The sequence below is a fragment of the Vipera ursinii genome (genome assembly GCF_947247035.1).
Source record: "Vipera ursinii genome assembly, chromosome: Z".
NCBI classification, from domain to species: Eukaryota; Metazoa; Chordata; class Lepidosauria; order Squamata; family Viperidae; genus Vipera; species Vipera ursinii.
In genome coordinates this window covers 2,356,594-2,377,021 of record NC_139517.1, presented here as the reverse complement: position 1 = coordinate 2,377,021, position 20,428 = coordinate 2,356,594, and the positions used below count along the sequence as shown (strand labels likewise).

Here is a 20,428-nt window from a genome sequence, read left to right as displayed (position 1 = left end):
TAACAGCATAACGGAGCTGGAAGGGACCTTGGAGGTCATCTAGTCCAACCCGCTGCTCAAGCAGGAGACCCTATGCCAGGGGTGTCAAACTCAATTTCATTGAGGGCCACATCAGCATTGCGGTTACCCTCAGGGGGCCGGGTGGGTGTGGCCAGGGTGGGCGTGGCCTACTGGGTGGGTGTGGCTAGAGTGTGTATGGCCTACTGGGTGGGTGTGGCTAGAGTGTGTATGGCCTACTGGGTGGGTGTGGCTAGAGTGTGTATGGCCTACTGGGTGGGCATGGCCAGCTCTACATCGTTGGCATCAAGGGTGCCTATGGGGGCCTGGGCAGGAGTGGGACAGATCTGGGGGTCTCTGGCAGAAGGAGGGTCTCTGGGCCAGGGCCAAGGCAGCAGGGGCCGCTCCCTCACTCTTTCCAGGATGGCTTCGTGGGCCGAATCCGGCCCCCGGGCCCTGTGTTTGACATGTCTGCCCTATGCCATTTCAGACAGATGGTTGTCCAATAATCTCTTCTTAAGGAGGAGGAGGAGGAGAAGGACAGTAGATGCTTTGTGCTTTTTGAGCTTGGTTACTTGATGCAGACGTCTCCTGACCCAACTAGGGAACATCATCAGTGCTTGAAGGAAGTGGAGCTTGGAAGGAGGAGGAGGAGGAGGACTGTGGGGTTCATGGGGGTCTCTGAGCTGGCTGGTTTCCTGGCAGACATCTCCTGACCCAACTAGGGAACATCATCAACACTCAAAGGGAGGGAGGAGTCATCGTCCTCGTAGTAGTAATAGTAGTAGAAGGGGAGGAGGAGGAGGACTGTGGGGTTCATGGGGGTCTCTGAGCTGGCTGGTTTCCTGGCAGATATCTGACCCAACTAGGGAACATCATCAACACTCGAAGGGAGGGAGGAGTCGTCGTCTTCATCGTAGTAATAGTAGTAGAAGGGGAGGAGGAGGAGGACTGTGGGGTTCATGGGGGTCTCTGAGCTGACTGGTTTCCTGGCAGATATCTGACCCAGCTAGGGAACATCATCAATACTTGAAGGGAGGGAGGAGTCGTCGTAGTAATAGTAGTAGTAGTAGTAGTAGGAGGAGGAGGACTGTGGGGTTCATGGGGGTCTCTGAGCTGGCTGGTTTCCTGGCAGACGTCTCCTGACCCAACTAGGGAACATCATCAACACTCGAAGGGAGGGAGGAGGAGGAGGAGGAGGAGTCGTTGCCGTAGTAGTAGTAGTAGTAGTAGTAGTAGTAGTAGTAGTAGTAGTAGTAGTAGTAGAAGGGGAGGAGAAGGAGGAGGAGGAGGAGGCGGCACGCAGCCTTCCTCCCCCCCCCCTCGTCTCCTTCCCTCCCGCCTGCCCAGCTGCGCCTTTACGCGCGGCCGCTGCGCCTTGCCGGGTGGCGCTGCCGGAGGCGCGGGCGGGCAGGGACCCGGTTGGCGGCGGGGGAGGCGGCCCGCCCTCGGCAGGTGGAGCTCCGCGGCGCAGCCGGGGCCGCCCAGCCAGTCGGCCGGCAGCTCTTTGGGAGCGCAGAGCGGGTTGGAGCCGGACTGGCCCCGGCTGAGCCCCGACGGAGCCCCGGGCGCCCGCGGCGGAGGAAAGGATCCTGCGGAAGCGATCCTGAGAGCGGCGGCCCGCCGCGCGATCCTGACCGATCCTCCTCTGCGCTGGAGGATCGCCCAGGTCTGTCTGCCCCACCCGCACCTGGCGGCGGGGAGCCCGATGGGGGGTGTAGTCGCTGGACCACTTTGCAAGGGGCGCCAGGTTGGAGAAGCGCCCAGGGAAGCCGGCTGGGGAAGCCCAACGCAGAAGCCCCGAATTGCGCCGGAGCCGCGACGCATGGGTTTTGTGACTCTTTTTTTCCCCCTCCCTTTCCAGGCTGACACCTCTCCCGGGACTTGGAGTACTCCTAGTTCGGGGAAGGGAAGCGGGAGGAGATCTACCGGCGAGGTGAGCGCCCTCCTTGGCGGAATCGATGCCTTTGCAGGACAGGCAGACATTCAACAGGGAGAGCTGCCCTGCTTTTCTCTATCCATCTCTTTCTTGCCTTTGCAGCGGCTCCTCGCCGCCTCCATTGACCTCCCCCCCCCCCAAAAAAATGTCCGAGGCCTTTGTCAAGGGAGCGTTGCCTCGTTTTATGACCTCTTACGGCCACGGGCGTTAAGCGAATCGCGGCCGTCCTTCAGGGAGTCAGGCGGTTGCTAAGTGAATCTAGCTTTCTCCCCCCCCCCATTGACTTGGCTGGTCAGAAAGTTACAAAAGGGGATGACGTGACACTCCCCACCCCACCCCACCGGGACATAGCGACCGTCGTAAGTGTGAGTCGGTGGACAAAGTGTCCGAATTTTGATCCCGGCAACCGTGGGGAGGCTGCGAGGGTCGTAAGCGCGAAAAAAGGTCAACAAGTCGCTGTTTTCAGTGCCGCTGTAACTTAGGACGGTCGCTAAGTGAACTGTAAGGCGAGGACTTCCTGTATTGTTTTTTTTTTTAAAAAAAATCAGTGCTTTGAGTGATGCAGCAGTGATTAGAAATGAGTTTTGCCACCCATAAATAAGTGTTTTTTCTTTTTTCAATGCACCCGGTCAGCCGAAAAATGGGAAATCTTTTGCCTGTATCAGCCCCAATTTAGGGCTGTCCTCAGGCAGCGTCGCTTCTGCGAATGTATATATAATTGTATATATGGAACATTATCAGTGGTAGAAGGGAGGGGGGTTTGCAGAGAGGAGGAGGAGGAGGAGGAAGACGACTGTAGGGTCCTTGGTGCTCTCTGAGCTGGGCGGTTTCCTTGCAGACGTTTCATGACCCAACTAGGGAATCTCATCACTGCTATAAAGAAAGGAAGGAAGGGAGGAAGGAAGGAAGGAAGGAAGGACGGACTGTGGGGTCCTTGGTGCTCTCTGAGCTTGGTGGTTTCCTTGCAGACGTTTCATGACCCAACTAGGGAACATCATCAGTGGTAGAAGGGAAGGGGGTTGTGAGGAGGAAGAGGAGGAGGAGGAGGAGGAGGAGGAGGAGGAGCACTGTGAGGTCCTTTGTGGTCTCTGAGCTTAGAGTTTTTCTTGCAGACGTTTCGTGACCCAACTAGGGAACATCATCAGTGCTAGAAGGGAGTGGACTTTGCAAGGAAGAGGAGGAGGAGGAGGCACCCAGCCTTCCTCCCTCCCTCCCCCCTCCCTTCTGTCCAGGTCCCCCCTCGTGTGTGGCCGCTGCGCCTTGCCAGATTGTGCTGCCCGGTCTTAATCACACACACACACACACACACAGAGAGAGACGTGTGCCTTAAGTCAAATTTGGCCTCTGGCAACGGATGGGGACAAGTCCGTGCGGTTTTCTTGGCAGCCATTTGTTTAAAAAAAATAATAAACACCCCAAAAAGTCAGAGGCCTGGCCCAAAGTCACCCAGCTGGCTTCCCCGCCCGAAGCAGGATTAGCACTCGGGTTCCCCACTCCCAACCTAATTAATCCCTTTCTCAGTCCGGTCTCCCCGCTTATTCCAAAGAAAAATCCTTGCCAAGAAACGGGGAGGATTGGCAGCCCTGGAGTTAAACGGGATCCACCTGCTCGCCGTCGGCCTGGGGGGGGTGGGGGTGTCAACGGCTGGACTACTGCACCGATACTGTGAGTGGGTCATCCCTGGTTAGCCCTGGAGGCAGCCCGCTAGGAAGGCCAGAGGGGAAAAATATATAAACAATAAAAATGACTTTTGCAATTTCAGCGCCGGCCTTTGATGTTGGGGGAAAAAATAATAATAATAATAAAAATTCCCTCTGGGATGCTTTTGCCTCTTAGGAATGTCGGCGGAATAAGTTGGCTTAAATTGCCTTAAAGTGCCCCAAAATGCAGCTCAAAGCGGTTCCGAAGTTGCAAAGAACTTGGACGGTTCTCCTGAACAGCGGCCGAATTTTCCCACAAAATTCAGCCAGAGGTAAGATTCCGGATTCTTGCTGTGAGATCCAGAGGCCCAAAAAAGCGATGCTCTTGATCAGGGGCTGAACGACACGGGGTCCTCGGCTTGCGACCAAAAATTTATGTCGCCGAGGGAGACATTTGTGAAGTGAGCCTGGCCCCATTTCCCGACCTTTCTTGCCGTGGCCCGCCCTTCCTTCCTTCCTTCCTTCCTTCCTTCCTTCCTTCCTTCCTTCCTTCCTCCCTCCCTCCCTCCCTCCCTCCCTTCCTCCCTTCCTTCCTTCCTCCCTCCCTTCCTTCCTTCCATCCTTCCATCCTTCCTTCCTTCCTTCCTTCCTTCCTTCCTTCCTTCCTTCTCTATTGTCCTCCCTTTCTCCCATCCTCCCTTCTTTCTGTCCTTCCTTCCTTCCTTCCTTCCTTCCTTCCTTCCTTTCTTTCTTCCTTCCTTCCTTCCTTCCTTCTCTATTGTCCTCCCTTTCTCCCATCCTCCCTTCTTTCTGTCTGTCCTTCCTTCCTTCCTTCCTTCCTTCCTTCCTTTCTTTCTTCCTTCCTTCCTTCCTTCCTTCCTTCTCTATTGTCCTCCCTTTCTCCCATCCTCCCTTCTTTCTGTCTGTCCTTCCTTCCTTCCTTCCTTCCTTCCTTCCTTCCTTTCTTTCTTCCTTCCTTCCTTCCTTCCTTCCTTCTCTATTGTCCTCCCTTTCTCCCATCCTCCCTTCTTTCTGTCTGTCCTTCCTTCCTTCCTTCCTTCCTTCCTTCCTTCCTTCCTTCCTTCCTTCCTTCTCTATTGTCCTCCCTTTCTCCCATCCTCCCTTCTTTCTGTCTGTCCTTCCTTCCTTCCTTCCTTCCTTCCTTCCTTCCTTCCTTCCTTCTCTATTGTCCTCCCTTTCTCCCATCCTCCCTTCTTTCTGTCTGTCCTTCCTTCCTTCCTTCCTTCCTTCCTTCCTTCCTTCCTTCCTTCCTTCCTTCCTTCCTTCTCTGTTGTCCTCCCTTTCTCCCATCCTCCCTTCTTTCTGTCTGTCCTTCCTTCCTTCCTTCCTTCCTTCCTTCCTTCCTTCCTTCCTTCCTTTCTTCCTTCCTCCCTTCTCTATTGTCCTCCCTTTCTCCCATCCTCCCTTTTTTCTGTCTGTCCTTCCTTCCTTCCTTCCTTCCTTCTTTCCTTCCTTCCTTCCTTCCTTCCTTCCTTCCTTCCTTCCTTCCTTCCTTCCTTCTCTATTGTCCTCCCTTTCTCCCATCCTCCCTTCTTTCTGTCCTTCCTTCCTTCCTTCCTTCCTTCCTTCCTTCCTTCCTTCCTTCCTTCCTCCCTTTTCAGTGTCATTGTAACTTTCGATCAGTCGCCAAACAAATACAGGCAGTCCTCGACTTGCGACCACAGCGGAGCCCAAATTTTCTGCTGTTAAGTGAGACCCTTGTTAAAAGTCAGTTTTGCCCCATTTGACAGCTTCACTTGCCAAAGTTGTTAAGGGAACGACTGCAGTTGTTAAGCTAGGGAAGACGGTCGCTAAGCGAACCCCAATTCCCCCGTTGACTTTGCCCGTCGAAATCGCGTGACACCCCCCCCCCCGCGGGGGACGCTGCGACCGTCATAAATAAGAGTCGGTTGGCAAACATCTGAATTTTGATCCCGCGACCATAGGGGGAGGGACGCTGCGACGGTCGCAAGTACGAAAGGCCGTCCTAACTCACTTTTTTTTCCCAGCGCTGTTATAATTTAGAACGGTCGCTAAACAAGCGGTTGTAAATGAAGAACTAGCTGTAATCTCACCGCACTGGTCATATATTGAAACAATCTGCCCGTGGTTGTTTTTTTTCCTAGCTGTCCATTAATGTCACACACACACACACACACACACACACATATACATACATATACACATATATATATGTACATATATATACATACACACACGCGCGCACACACACACAGAGGGACATGACGAAATTTCAGACACATCTTTACAACCGGTTGAAGCATTCAACGTGACACAATTTATGACCCGCTTTTTTGGGGGGGGGGGAGGCTGGGAACTGATCTTTTCGGTCAGTTCCCAGCAAAAAAACACAAAAACCAAACCTGCCCGTAGGAATGCACTGACTCGCTTAATGACCAGGGTGCTTGCTTAATGACCACCGCAGAGTTGTGATAAAATCAGGTGGGTTGCACGGGTGCCTTGAACCGCAATCATATAAGCGATTGTATGGTTGTGTTTTTGTGTTATTCCGGGCTTCGTTACAGTCACAAGTCGAGGTCTACCTGCACCCAGGTTTTTAAGACGGGATCGGACAAGCGTTTGTCTAAAATGGTATACAGGGCCTCCTGCTTGTTGAGCAGGGGGTTGGACTAGATGACCTCGAAGGCCCCTTCCGATTCCGTTTTTCTGTTGTTATTCTGTCGTAGCCCGTATTGTCGACGGGAGACCTCTCAGGAAATAATTTTTAAAAACCACCTTATTATTTTTTTAAAAACTTTATTGCACCCTTTAAGTACCCACACGCCACCCAAGCCTCAGGCTGTGACCTTCTAACTCTAAATGAATTTCGTCTCTCTGCAACGTTCTGCTCCTTCCATCCAAAACCAAACCGCAAAAATACATGCATGCAAAATATATTTCCCAAACCGGTAAACCCAGCCCTGCGTTTTCCTCTACACTTTGCAACACTTTTAATTTGTGGTTTCTTTTTTCCCTTGCGGGCCGAATTTAAATAGTGCCTATTTTTTTTTTTGGCTACTGTTTGAATGGTTGATCAGTTGTCAATAATAATAATAATAATAATAATAATAATAATAATAATAATAATAATAATAATAATAATAATAATAAACCCCACAACAACGCAAGGCAGTCCCATCAGAGGAGAGCTGGAAGGGGCCTTGGAGGTCCTCTAGTCCAACCCCCTGCTCAAGCAGGAGAACCTAACCCGTTTCAGACAGATAGTTATCCAATCTCTTCTTGGAGGAGGAGGGGGAGGGGGAGGAGGAGGATAGAGTTGTAAGGGACCTTAAAGGTCTTCTAGTCCAACCCTTTGGAATCAATTACCGGTTGACCTCCAGATGGCTCCCGACCTTCGCTCTTTCCGCCGGGATCTGAAAACCTATTTATTTGAACAGGCCGGCTTGGTTTAAGGGTTTGGGGTATTTTTAATTATTTATTGTTAGGGCTTAATTAATTTAATTTCATTTCAACTTTGGTATGTAAAGCTTTCACTGCCCTGTACAACGCCCTGAGTCCTTCGGGAGAAGGGCGGTATAGAAATTCAATTATAAATAAATAAACAAATAAACCCCCCCTGCTCAAGCAGGACACCCAATGCCATGTCAGACAGATGGTCGTCCAATCTCTTCTTAAGAACCTCCAGGGAAGGAGCGCCCACAACATCTGGTGGCCAGCTGTTCCACCGGTTTAATTGTCCTCACCGTCAGGAAGTTTCTCCTTAATTCCAGGCTGCTTCTCATTTCCCATCTGTTGTTTTTTTTTTGTTTTTTTTTGGTCCGGCTTTCAGGTGCTTTGGAAAATAAGTTGAGCCCCCCCCTCTTCTTTGGGTAAAAGAGGTAAAGGTAAAGGTTCCCCCACACATGCGTGCTAGTCGTTTCCAACTCTAGGGGCCGGTGCTCATCTCCATTTGAAAGCCGAAGAGCCAGAGTTTGTCCGAGGACGTCTCCGTGGTCATGTGGCCGGCATCACTAGACGCCAAAGGCGCACGGAACGCTGTTCCCTTCCCACCGGAGTGGTCCCTATTTTTCTACTTGCATTTTGACGTGCTTTCGAACTGCTAGGTTGGCAGAAGCTGGGACGCGTAACAGGCGCTCCCTCTGTTACGTGGCACTCGGGATTCGATACTGGAAGACTGCTATCCTGTCTCCCCCCCTCCCCCCACCGTCCAAATCCTTCTTTTCTCTAGGCTGGCCAAACCCCAAATCCCGCAGCCGTCCTTTGGACTTTTTAATCATCTTAGTTGCTCTTCTCTGCGTTTTTTTTTCCCAAAGTCTCATCCTCTTTTTTTTTTTTTTTTTTTTTTTTTGGTGAAGCGGTGTCCGAGAAACTGGATGCCTCATTCCAACTCTGGCCTTACTAAGGCTTTACGGAAGCCGCTGCTAAAACACTTCACCTGGTTTTGATTCCGGGCCTCTTGTTTATACAGCCGAGGGTCGTGTTGGCTTTTTTTTTGGGGGGGGGGGCTGCCGCCGCACACGGCTGGCTCGCCTTTAAGGTCCCTCTCACCGTTGCTGTGTTTTTTCAGCCAGGTTTCGCCTCATCTGAACGTGGACTTTTTTTAAATTATTTTTTTCCCCCTACCTAGGTGTAGACCCTGCTTTTTCTCTAGGTTTTATTTCACTTTGCTATTTGCCCCAAACCTGGAATTAAGGCGAAATGTCCTGAGAGTGAGGACCATTAACCAGTGGAACAGCCTGCCACCAGAAATCCTGGGTGCTCCATCCCTGGAGGTTTTTAAGAAGAGGCTAAAAACAGTCGCTTGTCTGAAATGGGATAGATTCTCCTGCTTGAACGGGGCTGGACTAGATGACCTCCAAGCTCCCTTCCGGCTCTATTCTCCTCCTCCTCCTCCTCCTCCATTTTAAGAAGAGGCTAGACAATCACCTGTCTGAAATGGGATAGGTTCTCCTGCTGGAGCAGGGGGATGGACTAGATGACCTCCAAGGTCCCTTCCGGCTCTATCCTCCTCCTCCTCCACCTCCTCCTCCTCCTCCTCCATTTTAAGAAGAGGCTAGACAATCACCTGTCTGAAATGGGATAGGTTCTCCTGCTGGAGCAGGGGGCTGGACTAGATGACCTCCAAGGTCCCTTCCGGCTCTATTCTCCTCCTCCTCCTCCTCCTCCTCCATTTTAAGAAGAGGCTAGACAATCACCTGTCTGAAATGGGATAGGTTCTCCTGCTGGAGCAGGGGGCTGGACTAGATGACCTCCAAGGTCCCTTCCGGCTCTATTCTCCTCCTCCTCCTCCTCCTCCTCCTCCTCCTCCATTTTAAGAAGAGGCTAGACAATCACCTGTCTGAAATGGGATAGGTTCTCCTGCTGGAGCAGGGGGCTGGACTAGATGACCTCCAAGGTCCCTTCCGGCTCTATTCTCCTCCTCCTCCTCCTCCTCCTCCTCCTCCTCCTCCTCCTCCTCCATTTTAAGAAGAGGCTAGACAATCACCTGTCTGAAATGGGATAGGTTCTCCTGCTGGAGCAGGGGGCTGGACTAGATGACCTCCAAGGTCCCTTCCGGCTCTATTCTGTCCTAATTCTAATGTGGCGAACGGCAAAAAAAAAACCAAAACGAAATAAAACCCATCCCCCTCGGCCAGACTTTCCTCTTCATCGAGGTGACGACATTTTATTTCCCCTGTGTTAACACATCCTTCTTAATTTCATTTCGTTTCTTAACGTCGTGATTTCGAAATAATAACCTACGATTTGCATTTGCTGCAGTAATCCCCAAGATTTCTTCAGCTGACAGGACGTTTTCTCCCGTTTTTTTTTCTCCCTGATCTTGGATCTTTGAAAAATTCCCTTTTTGGGTGTGTGTGTGTGTGTGTGTGTGTGTGTGTGTGTATTTAACGTCTTCATCCTCCAGTTACGGATTGTCTTCACTTGTTTAGCGGCCGTTCAAAGTGACGAGGGCCCTGAAGAAAGTGACTCCTGACTGCGTTTTGCACTTACGACCGTTGCAGCCTCCCCGTGGTCAGGTGGTCAAAATTTGGACGTTGCCTCGTATTTATGACGGTCTGAGGGTGCTTCCTCCTTTTGTGACCTGACAAGCAAAGCCAATGGGGAAGTCGGATTCAATTAACAACTGTGTTACTAACTGAACAACTGCAATGATATAATAATAATAACAACAACAGCAACAGTAATGAGAGGAAGAGGTGAAGGAGGAGGAGGAGGAGGGGTAGGAGAAGAGGAGGAGAAGGAGGAGAAGAAGTTGGAAGGGATCTTGGAGGACATCTAGTCCAGCCCCCTGCTCCAGCAGGAGAACCTATACCATTTCAGACAAATTTGCTTAACGCACCTGGCCAAAAATGGTTTTATAATCGAGTTAAAACTCACTTGCTCTCAACTGTAGCCATAAGCCGAGGACTGCCTACATTGGTGTGGACAAGCTAGATTCAGTTAATGACTGTGTGGCTAACGGCAGCTGCGATCCACTTAACAACCGTGGCAAGAAAGGGGGTCAAATAAGAGTAGTCTTGCTTCACACTAGAAATGTTGTGGCCATAAGTTGAGGACCGCCTGCGTTGGTTTTAAAACCTGCAGCTAACGTGCCAAAGTTGCGTTCGTGGAATTTCTGGCTGCTGTGGGCTTGTCACAGTCACAATTCAAACACAACAGTAAGTTGTGTTGTTCTACCCTGAACGGAAGGTATTTAAACAGAGGCAAAAAAAACCAAAAACTGGCTCCCACAATGGGGAGGAGAATTTATATCGCTAAATGAGTCGCACCCGGTTTTATGACCTTTCTGGCTACAATTGTGAAGTCAGTCGGTGCAGTCGGTAACTGAATCACCCAGTCATTAAGCAAATCTGGCTCCCACCCCCAGGTTGGCTTCGCTTGTCGAAAGCCAGCTGGCATGGTCGCCAAGGGGACGACGCTACAACTGTTGTGAATACGGGGCTGGATGCCCAACGCCCAATTTTTTTTGATCCCGTGACCGTAGAGAAACCGTGCTGGTCGTAAGTGCGAGGACTGCTGGGAAGTCACTTTTCCCAGGGCCATTGTAACTTTGAGCGGGTCGCTAAACAAAATGGTTATAAGGCCTGCTAGAAGTTGTGGCTGAGCTTCCCAGAAATATATGGACATTTTTTATTATTATTATTATTATTAAAAAAAGATCTTTTTTCAGAATTTCACAGAATGACAGAGTTGGAAGGGACCTTGGAGGTCTTCTAGTCCAACCCCCTGCTCAGGCAGGAAACCCTATACCATTTCAGACAAATGGCTGTCCAGTCTCTTCTTAAACACTGGAAGTTTTTAAGAAGAGACTGGACAGCCATTTGCCTGAAATGGTATAGGGTTTCCTGTCTGAGCTGGGGGTTGGACTAGATGACCTCCAAGGTCCCTTCCAACTTCTCCTTCTCCTCCTTCTCCTTCTCCTTCTCCTTCTCCTTCTCCTTCTCCTTCTCCTTCTCCTTCTCCTTCTCCTTCTCCTTCTCCTTCTTCTTCTTCTTCTTCTTCTTCTTCTTATTATTATTATTATTATTAGAGATAGAGATAGAGATAGAGATAGATAGAGATATAGAGATATAGATATAGTATTGATCAAAGCAGTCAATTTAGCCATCTCTGCTAACTACATCAGCTTTTGCAGCCGTTCCGCCATTCTGGGGATCAAAATGTCTTTATTAGCCTGGAAGTAAAGAGGTCATCGGCCTTCAACCACGTTTCAGTTGGATTTGAACCAACTTTTTTTTTGTTTTGCCAAATAGTTCCCCTTTGTGCCGATTCAGCTCTGCCAGGGAGCTGCAGAATTGTGTTGACATTGTGTACCACCCTCTCCCACGCAAAAAAGAAAAAAAAAAGTGGAATTTGAGTTTGCTTTCATTGCTGGAAAGTTATCCTGCAAGGCTGTAACTTAAAAGTAATTAAGCACTTTTTTAAAAAAAAAATAAGTGAAAGGGAGGTCAAAATCTTTTTAAAAAAAAAAAAAAAAGCAACAATGCACAATGTGAGCATTTTGCAAAAAGTGGGTGGGGGAATTTTCCAGAGAAGTTAGTTTACACTGCAGGAAAAAAAACACGAAAACGTTTAAGAGTTCTTAGGAATTCCCTGGGCGGACTCGTTCAATTCGATGGCAACTTGAGGGTTTGGCAAAGACAGCTAGTCCTTGACTTACGACCGCAATGGAGCCCTAACTTTCCGCCACTAAGCGAAACAAGTCAGTTTTGCCCCACTTGACAACCTTCCGTGCCGCAAATCGCTGCGGTTGTTTAGTTCGTACTTAACCTGCTAAGGGAATCCACCTTTCCCCGTTGAATTTGATGGACGCAAGCGTGCAACAGGGGATTGCATGACCGCCACCCCCTTGCCCAGGACGCTGCGACCGTCATAAGTGCGAGTCAGTTTGCAAGCATCCCAATTTCGATCAAGTTGTAAGTGTGAAAAACGCTCCCAAATCCTTTTTTTTTTTTGAGCGCTGCTGTAACTTCAAACTAAATGAAAGGCAATTAAAGGACTATCTGCAGCTGTGCATCACTACCCATCTGGAACCAGCTTATTTATCATTAATTACCTTCGAGATTTGGGTGTTTTTTTTCATGTTTTAAACATGACGTTGTGGAAGCTTCGCCACTGAAAGCTTTCAAGGAGAAACTGGACTGCCATCTGTCAGAAATGGTGTCGGGTCTCCTGCTTGGTTGGGGGGTTGGACTAGATGACCTACAAGGTCCCTTCCAACCCTGTTATTCTACTCTACTCTACTCTACTCTACTCTACTCTAATCTGTTTTCTATTTTATTCTATCCATTATTATTCTACTCTGCTCTATTCTGTTTTCTATTTTATTCTATCCATTATTCTTCTACTCTATTCTGTATTTTATTTAATTCTGTCCATTATTAATCTGTTATCCCTTCCAACTCTGTAACTCTATTCTATTCTATTCTATTCTATTCTATTCTATTCTATTCAATTCTATTCCATATTTTCTATTCTATTCAATTCAATTCAATTCTATTCAATTCTATTCTATTCTATTCTATTCTATTCTGTTCTATTCCATATTTTCTATTCTATTCTATTCTATTCTATTCTATTCTATTCTATTCTATTCTATTCTATTCTATTCTATTCTATTCTATTCTATTCTATTCTATTCTTATTTCTATTTCTATTTCAATATTATTATTCTATTCTATTCTATTCTATTCTATTCTTATTTCTATTTCTATTTCTATATTTCTATCCTATCCTATCCTATCCTATCCTATCCCTATTTCTATTTTTATATTATTATTATATTCCATCCTATCCTATCCTATTCCATATTCTATATTCCATTTCATTCCATTCCATGCTATGCTGTGCTGTGCTATTCTTTATTCTACCCTATTTATTTTTTTTATTTTAATTCCATTTATATCCCGCCCTTCTCCGAAGACTCAGGGCGGCTTACAAGCTTAGCAGTAGCCTTCATTCTATGTATATGCCTGCTTATTAGGGCTTTCACACACACCCCAAGCGGCATTATTACAAAGTCAGCTTAATTGCCCCCAACAATCTGGGTCCTCATTTTACCTACCTGGGAAGGATGGAAGGCTGAGTCAACCTTGAGTCAACCCATCCCATCCCATTCCAATCCAGGCAGCCTCATAAACCACTTTGGGCTTGTGTATTTCTCTCTCTCTCTGGCTGGCCAATGACCCCAGTAAATAAATATTGTGCAAGGCTTAAGGAATAAAGGGAAGTGATTAAAAAGGGGTTGTTGCAGCAGTGATGCAAGAGCGGGGAACAGCTGGGAGAAATGAGATTGTGACTGGAAGTTAACACGCCCTTTTGCAGCCTGGGGTCAAAAGGTTGCTTCGCTTCTCAGCCAAAATGGATATTAAGGAGAGAGAGAAAAAAATTCAACAATGGCCTGATTTATCAGGGCTGCAATAAATTTTCCGCTGCAATAAATCAGCGCATTGTTTTCTTCAAGCAGGAAATGGACCCAGATGACCCAGGGTCTTTTGGGAAGAAAAAAAAAGTCCTGGTTTTTTTTTTTTTTTTTTTTTGCAGCCTACAGCGGTGATCCTTGGAGAAAATTGGCTGGTTTTGGCAACCCTGGTTTGAACCAGACGAGTCTAAACACATCCAGGCCTTGGGCTGGATTCCCGGGAATTCAAGGATGTGGTTTTCTGTTATTAGGAAAAGCCGCCATTTTGCAAAGAGAAATGCAGGTAAGATTATCTGTTGGGTTGTTGTTGGTTTTTTTTTGCGAGTGTGTGCGTGCAGTCCTCGACTTGTGACCGCAAAGGAAACTTCTGTTGGCTGTCGTTAAGTGAGTCGCACGAGGTAGGTAGTCCTCGGCTTACTTAAACCCTTCGTTTAGTGGCCGTTTGAAGTTACAAAAGTCACTTATGATCATTTTTCATACTTACGACCATTGCAGCATTTCCATGGTCCCGTGATCAAAATTTGGATGCTTGACAACTGACTCGTACTTATGACGGTCTCAGTGTCCCAGGATCCCAGGATCAAAATTTGGACACTTGGCAAGTGACTCAGATTTACGACAGTCGTAGAGTCCCGGGGTCACATGATCAACATTCAGATGCTTTGCAACTGACTTGTATTTACGACGGTCGCAGAGTCCCGGGGCCACGCGATCAAAATTCGGACGCTTGGCAACTGATTCATATTTATGACGGTCGCAGTGTCCTGGGGTCCCGTAATCCCCTTTTTTTGCGACCGACAAGCAAAGTCAGTGAAATTGCAATTTTTGATTTTCTTCGCATGTTTTATCCCGTCATCTGAAAAAGGCTTCCCTTATTCAAACTCCTTAGCGTTTTCCTGTTTCGCTTCTCACACCAACATCTAATATTCTAATTATAAATCTTATCATTCTAGTTATAACAATAATTCTGTTTCTAGCAAGGGAAGCTTTTGGTTACCCCCAATATAACTTACTTTGGAATTATAAAAATAGAGGCATTTTGGAACACAGATGGGAAATTAAAATAAAAAGAGAGAGAGAGAGAAAACAGGATACTGGTTGAACATATGGATATTAAATGCAAATGCAATTAAGTAATGTTTTGGTTAGAAAAGATATCTTAAACTGACGTTATCGATATTATCAGAAAAATGTAACAAAGATGTTGATACTCAATTATATATAGACTTAATAACAATAAGAATTCTATTTGCCTCGTGTGGGAAAACAGGTACCATTGGAAGAAGAGAGGAAACATTTGATGGTACAATAATGGATCTTCTATACTCAAGAAGTTAATATAGACCACTGGATTACTAATGGACCCAGACAACACGCTGTTTATTAAGTATTTGCCTGCAAAGTTAGAGGAATAGAAGAATAGAATAGAATAGAATACAATAGAATAGAATAGAATAGAATAGAATAGAACAGAATAGAAAATATGGAATGGAAATGGAAAGAATAGAATAGAATAGAATAGAATAGAATAGAATAGAATAGAATAGAATAGAATAGAATAGAATAGAATAGAATAGAATAGAATAAGAAAGAATAGAATAGAATAGAATAGAATAAGAAAGAATAGAATAGAATAGAATAAGAAAGAATAGAATAGAATAAGAAAGAATAGAATAGAATAGAATAGAATAGAATAGAATAGAATAGAATAGAATAGAATAGAATAGAATAGAATAGAATAGAATATATGGAATGGAAATGGAAAGAACAGAACAGAGCAGAACAGAACAGAATAGAATAGAATAGAATAGAATAAGAAAGAATAGAATAGAACAGAACAGAATAGAATAGAATAGAATAGAAAATATGGAATGGAAATGGAAAGAACAGAACAGAACAGAACAGAACAGAACAGAACAGAACAGAATAGAATAGAATAGAAGCTGGAAGGGACCTTGGAGGTCTTCTAGTCCAGCCCCCTGCTCAAGCAGGAGAACCTATATCCTCTCAGACAGGTGGATGTCCAGTCTCTTCTTGAAAATCTCCAGGGATTAATAAAATATTTATAAAAAGAAAAAGGCCCCCAGAAGATAATACGAGTGATAAAACTTTCCTTCTGGAGCAACATCATAAAAGGAAAGGAAGAGGTGGAGGGAAGAGAAGAAACGGGCACCTTCACGAACCATTTTTTTTTTAGAATTATAGTATTCTTCAAAATGACCCAGAAGTTTGTTTTTTAAAAAAAGAATTGTTACAATCCCCCTTATATATTTGACAGGTATGTATCTTGCAGGCTTGACCAGTTTTGCGCTGGACAATAAAGCAGTTTGATTGGCCAGCGCAACTGGTCGGTCAAGCTTGCAAGATACAAATCGGTCAGATTTGTAAGACGGTGTTCTGAACCAGCCCTCTTCCGGCCTTGTAGTAAGGCAAACCCCTATTCAAACAGAAGAGACTGGAGAGCGTCCAAGGCTGAAAAGCGTCTGCCAAGATTTATTAGTCAATTAACAGAACAAGAAACAAAAACACTGGAACTTGAATCCTCAAGCGGAAGGGTTGCTTTCAGCAACCAGCCCCTCCCCAAACACTCCTTTTATTTAGAGTTCAGGGCGTGGTCTCCCTGTGCCTCCTCCCGAGGAGTCCCACAGCCTTTCTTTGTTTGTTCCTGCTCGACTGCCTCCTGCGTCGGGCGTCCTTGAACAGGGCCAGCTGTGGGTCATCATCCTCCGCACTATCAGGCTCACGCAGCTGAGAAGAGGTCCCCGGCTGAGGGCTCTGCAAAGCCTCCAAGCCATCATCAGCCGGTTCGTCTTCCACACCCTCCTCCTCCCCCTCATCTGAGTCATCCGATACATCTGAACCAGCTGCCGGACCCACCGGCTGGCCCTGAGTCATAACAGACGGGAGACGCATCCTTGAGGCCAAATTTCTGTGGTCCAAGGTGGTGGTGGTAGTGGGGGATGTTAGGTGCTTCGGCTTCTGGCGAGATAAATTTCCTCCTGTCTCCATCCTGCAATCTTTTTTCCTTTCTTTTTTTAAGCACCGACTTTTTATTGTTTTGTCCGAGTATTAAAAAAATACGAAGGAAACCAACCTATAGGAAATTAGGGGATTTCCTTCGTATTTTTATAAGCCTAAGCACGAGAGGGGACGCGGTGGCTCAGTGGGTTAGGATGCTGAGCTTGTCGATCAGAAGGTCGGCAGTTTGGCGGGTCGAATCCCGAGTGCCGCGTAGCAGAGGGAGCGCCTGTTACTCGTCCCAGCTTCTGCCAACCTAGCAGTTCAAAAGCACATAAAAATGCAAGTAGAAAAATAGGGACCACTCCGGTGGGAAGGTAACAGCGTTCCGTGCGCCTTTGGCGTCTAGTCATGCCGGCCACATGACCACGGAGACGTCCTCGGACAAGCGCTGGCTCTTCGGCTTTGAAACGGAGATGAGCACCGGCCCCTAGAGTCGGAAACGACTAGCACGCATGTGCGGGGGAACCTTTACCTTTACCTTTTAAGCACGAGAGAGCGGATATAAAGGAGAAGAGAGAGGATGTATTAAATGCTGAAATGGGAGAAATCTTGGTGACTGAATCTACAGTATGTGGCAATTACAATCCAAATAAGAATATTATATTGTACTACTAATCTGTTGGTATGCAAATGAGATAGATACGTATCTGGGTTACTAGGTATTGGAGAGAATTGTGACCAAGGGAAATGGGGTCACTCAGAAATTTGGAAATGATAAATTTCAAACGGTTAACTTACATTTTAGTGCAAAATTAAAGCTGGGAAAAGTTATAAGGGGATCGATGGTTTAAAGATGGAATGTTAAAATAAATATATAAAAAACTACTAAATAGCTGACGGATAAAATAAGGAGTATGTTAATTTAGATAAGAGACAAACTGTGTTAAAGGAAAAAAGAGAGGAAATTATTGGATATAACAACTGGAGATTTGTAATAATATACATATGTAGGAAATGGAACTATTGTAACCCAGACACCACGTTGCTTTTCAAAGATATAATTGTAATATTGGAAAATTAATAAAAAAATTTTTTTTTTAAAAAAAAAGGAAATTAGGGGAAGGGAGGTTTCTCCTCCCAGAAGCTTCTACTGCTCCGACTAGACGGTGGGGAATGGGAGGATTTATACTCCTTGCAGAGAGCTGGTCATTTGCCTTCTTTTAGAGAGCCGTTGAGGCCGCTTGGAGGTTTGTCCCAAGGGTGCTTTTTCCAGGAGCCAACTGGACTTTCTTGCGTTTCTTTGAAGAGGTTTCGCTTCTCATCCCAGAAGCTTTCTTCATTTCTGACTGAATGGTGGGAAAGGGAAGGATTTATACTCCTTGCAGACAGCTGGTCATTTGCCTTCTTTTAGAGAGCTGTTGAGGCCACCTGGAGTTTTACCTGTGTCCTCAGAGTCACCCGAGTGGTGCAAATCACATCCTCTACCTTCAGTCTACCACACAGTCGTTTCGGTGTTTCCAAGAAGGCTCCACGCCCATTTGCACCACTCAGCTGAGCCTGAGGACACAAGATAAACCTCCAGATGGCCTCAACGACTCTCTAAAAGGGTGCAAATGACCAGCTGCCCGCAAGGAGTATAAATCCTTCCATTCCCCCACCGTCCAGTAGGAGTCGAAGAAGCTTCTCGGCTGAGAAGCGAAATGTCTTCAAAGAAAAACCGGAAGATCCAGTTTGCCTCCTGAAAAAAAAGCACCTGAGGGCCTCAACGACCCTCCAAAAGAACGCAAATGACCAGCGATCTGCAAAGGAACATAAATCCTTCCATTTCCCCACCCTCCGGACAGAACTGAAGAAGCTCCTGGGACGAGAAGCGAAAAGTCTTCAGAAGTAAAAACAACAACAACAACACGGACGTCCAGCTGCTATCTCCCCGCTTATATTAACAAAAATCGCTGTTGTCCTTTCAATTCCGAAGCGTGCAATCCTCCATCTCACCTTTTCTCCTCCTCCAGGAGCAGGAAAAGAAGAATTTTGGGAGAAGATGGAGTTCCGGGTCTTGCAGGGATGCAACGCCACCCTTGGTGTACAAAGTCCGAGTCGCCACCGGGAAGATTTGGGGTTCCGCCACCTTCGACTCCATCTCCATCACCCTGGTGGGCTTAAAGGGGAAAAGCCCTAAGCAGCTCCTGGATAAGACCGGGAAGGACTTCATCCCCGGGGCGGTGAGATTCGCACCCTGGGCTCAGGCAGGGGAAGGGCAGGCGAGAGGCCATCTTTAGGCTTTGCAACCTTGCAGAATTCCCTTCGCACTGGCGACTCGCCACCGTGCAGAGCGTTGTGGCTTCGCTGATTTATTATCGGTGGACTCGACGGCCACAACCACAGTTAAGGGATACTACTTTTTTACTCTCCCCCCTGTTTTTTACGACTTCCCTTGCCGCGGTCGTTAAGCGAATCGCTGCCATTTTGAAGCCAGGCGCTCGGTTGTGTAAGCGAACCCGGCTTTCCCCCGTTGACTTGGCTCGACGGGCGGTCGCAAAAAAGGGGATCATGTATTGCGCCCCCCTCCCCTGGGACCATCATAGATAGGAGTCAGTGGCCAAGCATCTGAAATTTTGATCCCGTGACCACGAGGAGGCTGCAACGGTCGTAAGCGTGCAACACAGTTGTAGGTCACTTTTTTCAGGGCTGTTGTAACTTTGAACGGCCACTAAAACAAATGGTTGTAAGTTGAGGACTATCTACAGGTACACACCTGTCCCTTAAGTGCCTTCAGAACTGACAAGTGAGCAGTCCACAGCATCTTGGACCCTCTGCTCCACCATCTGCTTAGGTTCTCCTGCCAAAGCAGGGGGTTGGACTAGAAGACCTCCAAGGTCCCTTCCAGTTTCTATTCCATTCCATTCTATTCCATTCCATTCTATTCCATTCTATTCCATTCTATTCTATTCTATTCTATTCTATTCTATTCTATTCTATTCTATTCTATTCTATTCTATTCTATTCTATTCTATTCTATTCTATTCTATTCTATTCTATTCTATTCTATATTTAATTATTCTATTCTATTCTATTCTATTCTGTATTTTATTATTCTATTCTATTCTAATATTTTATTTTATTCTGTTCTGTTCTGGTATATTCTCTTCTATTTCTATTCTGTTCTAATTTATATTCTCTTATATATTTTATTATTCTATTCTATTCTAACTTCTATACTAATATTTTATTCTATTCTGTTCTGTTGTATTCTCTTCTATTTCTATTCTATTCAAATTTCTATTCTATTCTATTCTATTCTATTCTATTCTATTCTATTCTATTCTATTCTGTATTTTATTATTCTATTCTATTCTTATATTTTATTTTATTCTATTCTGTTCTGGTATATTGTCTTCTATTTCTATTCTGTTCTAATTTATATTCTCTTCTCTTCTATATTTTATTATTCTATTCTATTCTAATTTCTATTCTAATATTCTATTTCTATTCTATTCTGTTCTATTCTGTTCTATTCTATTCTATTCTATTCTATTCTATTCTATTCTATTCTATTCTGTATTTTTATTCTTCTATTCTGTCCTGTTCCATTCCGTTCCGTTCGATTCTATTCTTACCTTTTCCCTAATTTCTTTGTTCTGGGTTAATGAGGGCCTCGACAGACAGATGTCCAACCGGTAGTGCTTCCGTCCTGCAACAGATCCTCTTCTTCCCTTAGGTGGATGACTACGAGATCCTGAGCGATCGTGACCTGGGTCCCCTGCTTTTAATCCGTCTCCACAAGGAACCGTATCAATTTTTCCCCGAGGATCCCTGGTTCTGCGACTTCGTCCAGCTGACCGCGCCGGATGGCCAGACCTTCCATTTCCCTTGCTACCAGTGGCTGGAGGGCTACCAAACCCTGGAGCTCAGAGAGGGGACAGGTGAGACCATCCAGTCCATCCCCCATCTTGGGAAATAAAATAATAATAATAATAATAACCCTGA

The 20,428-nt window shown here is 46.2% G+C and overlaps 1 protein-coding gene across 4 annotated transcripts in view; it reads left to right on the top strand.

Annotated features, from left to right (window-relative positions):
* Positions 1 to 1,504: 1,504 nt before the first annotated feature.
* LOC310649309 (polyunsaturated fatty acid lipoxygenase ALOX15B-like) overlaps positions 1,505 to 20,428 on the top strand; it is a 39,949-nt gene continuing 21,025 nt past the window's right edge. For 3 of the 4 annotated variants that reach the window (XR_014494210.1, XM_083377652.1, XM_083377650.1), the window contains exons 1-6: positions 1,505 to 1,666; positions 1,862 to 1,933; positions 3,773 to 3,908; positions 13,603 to 13,763; positions 18,454 to 18,663; positions 20,160 to 20,364. Coding sequence is in view for 3 of the 4 variants with exons in the window: in XM_083377652.1 (XP_083233778.1) it covers positions 3,821 to 3,908; positions 13,603 to 13,763; positions 18,454 to 18,663; positions 20,160 to 20,364 (664 nt within the window). In the remaining variant the exon portion in view is untranslated. The remainder of the gene's footprint in view (positions 1,667 to 1,861; positions 1,934 to 3,772; positions 3,909 to 13,602; positions 13,764 to 18,453; positions 18,664 to 20,159; positions 20,365 to 20,428) is intronic. The other variant, XM_083377651.1, reaches the window with a different exon arrangement.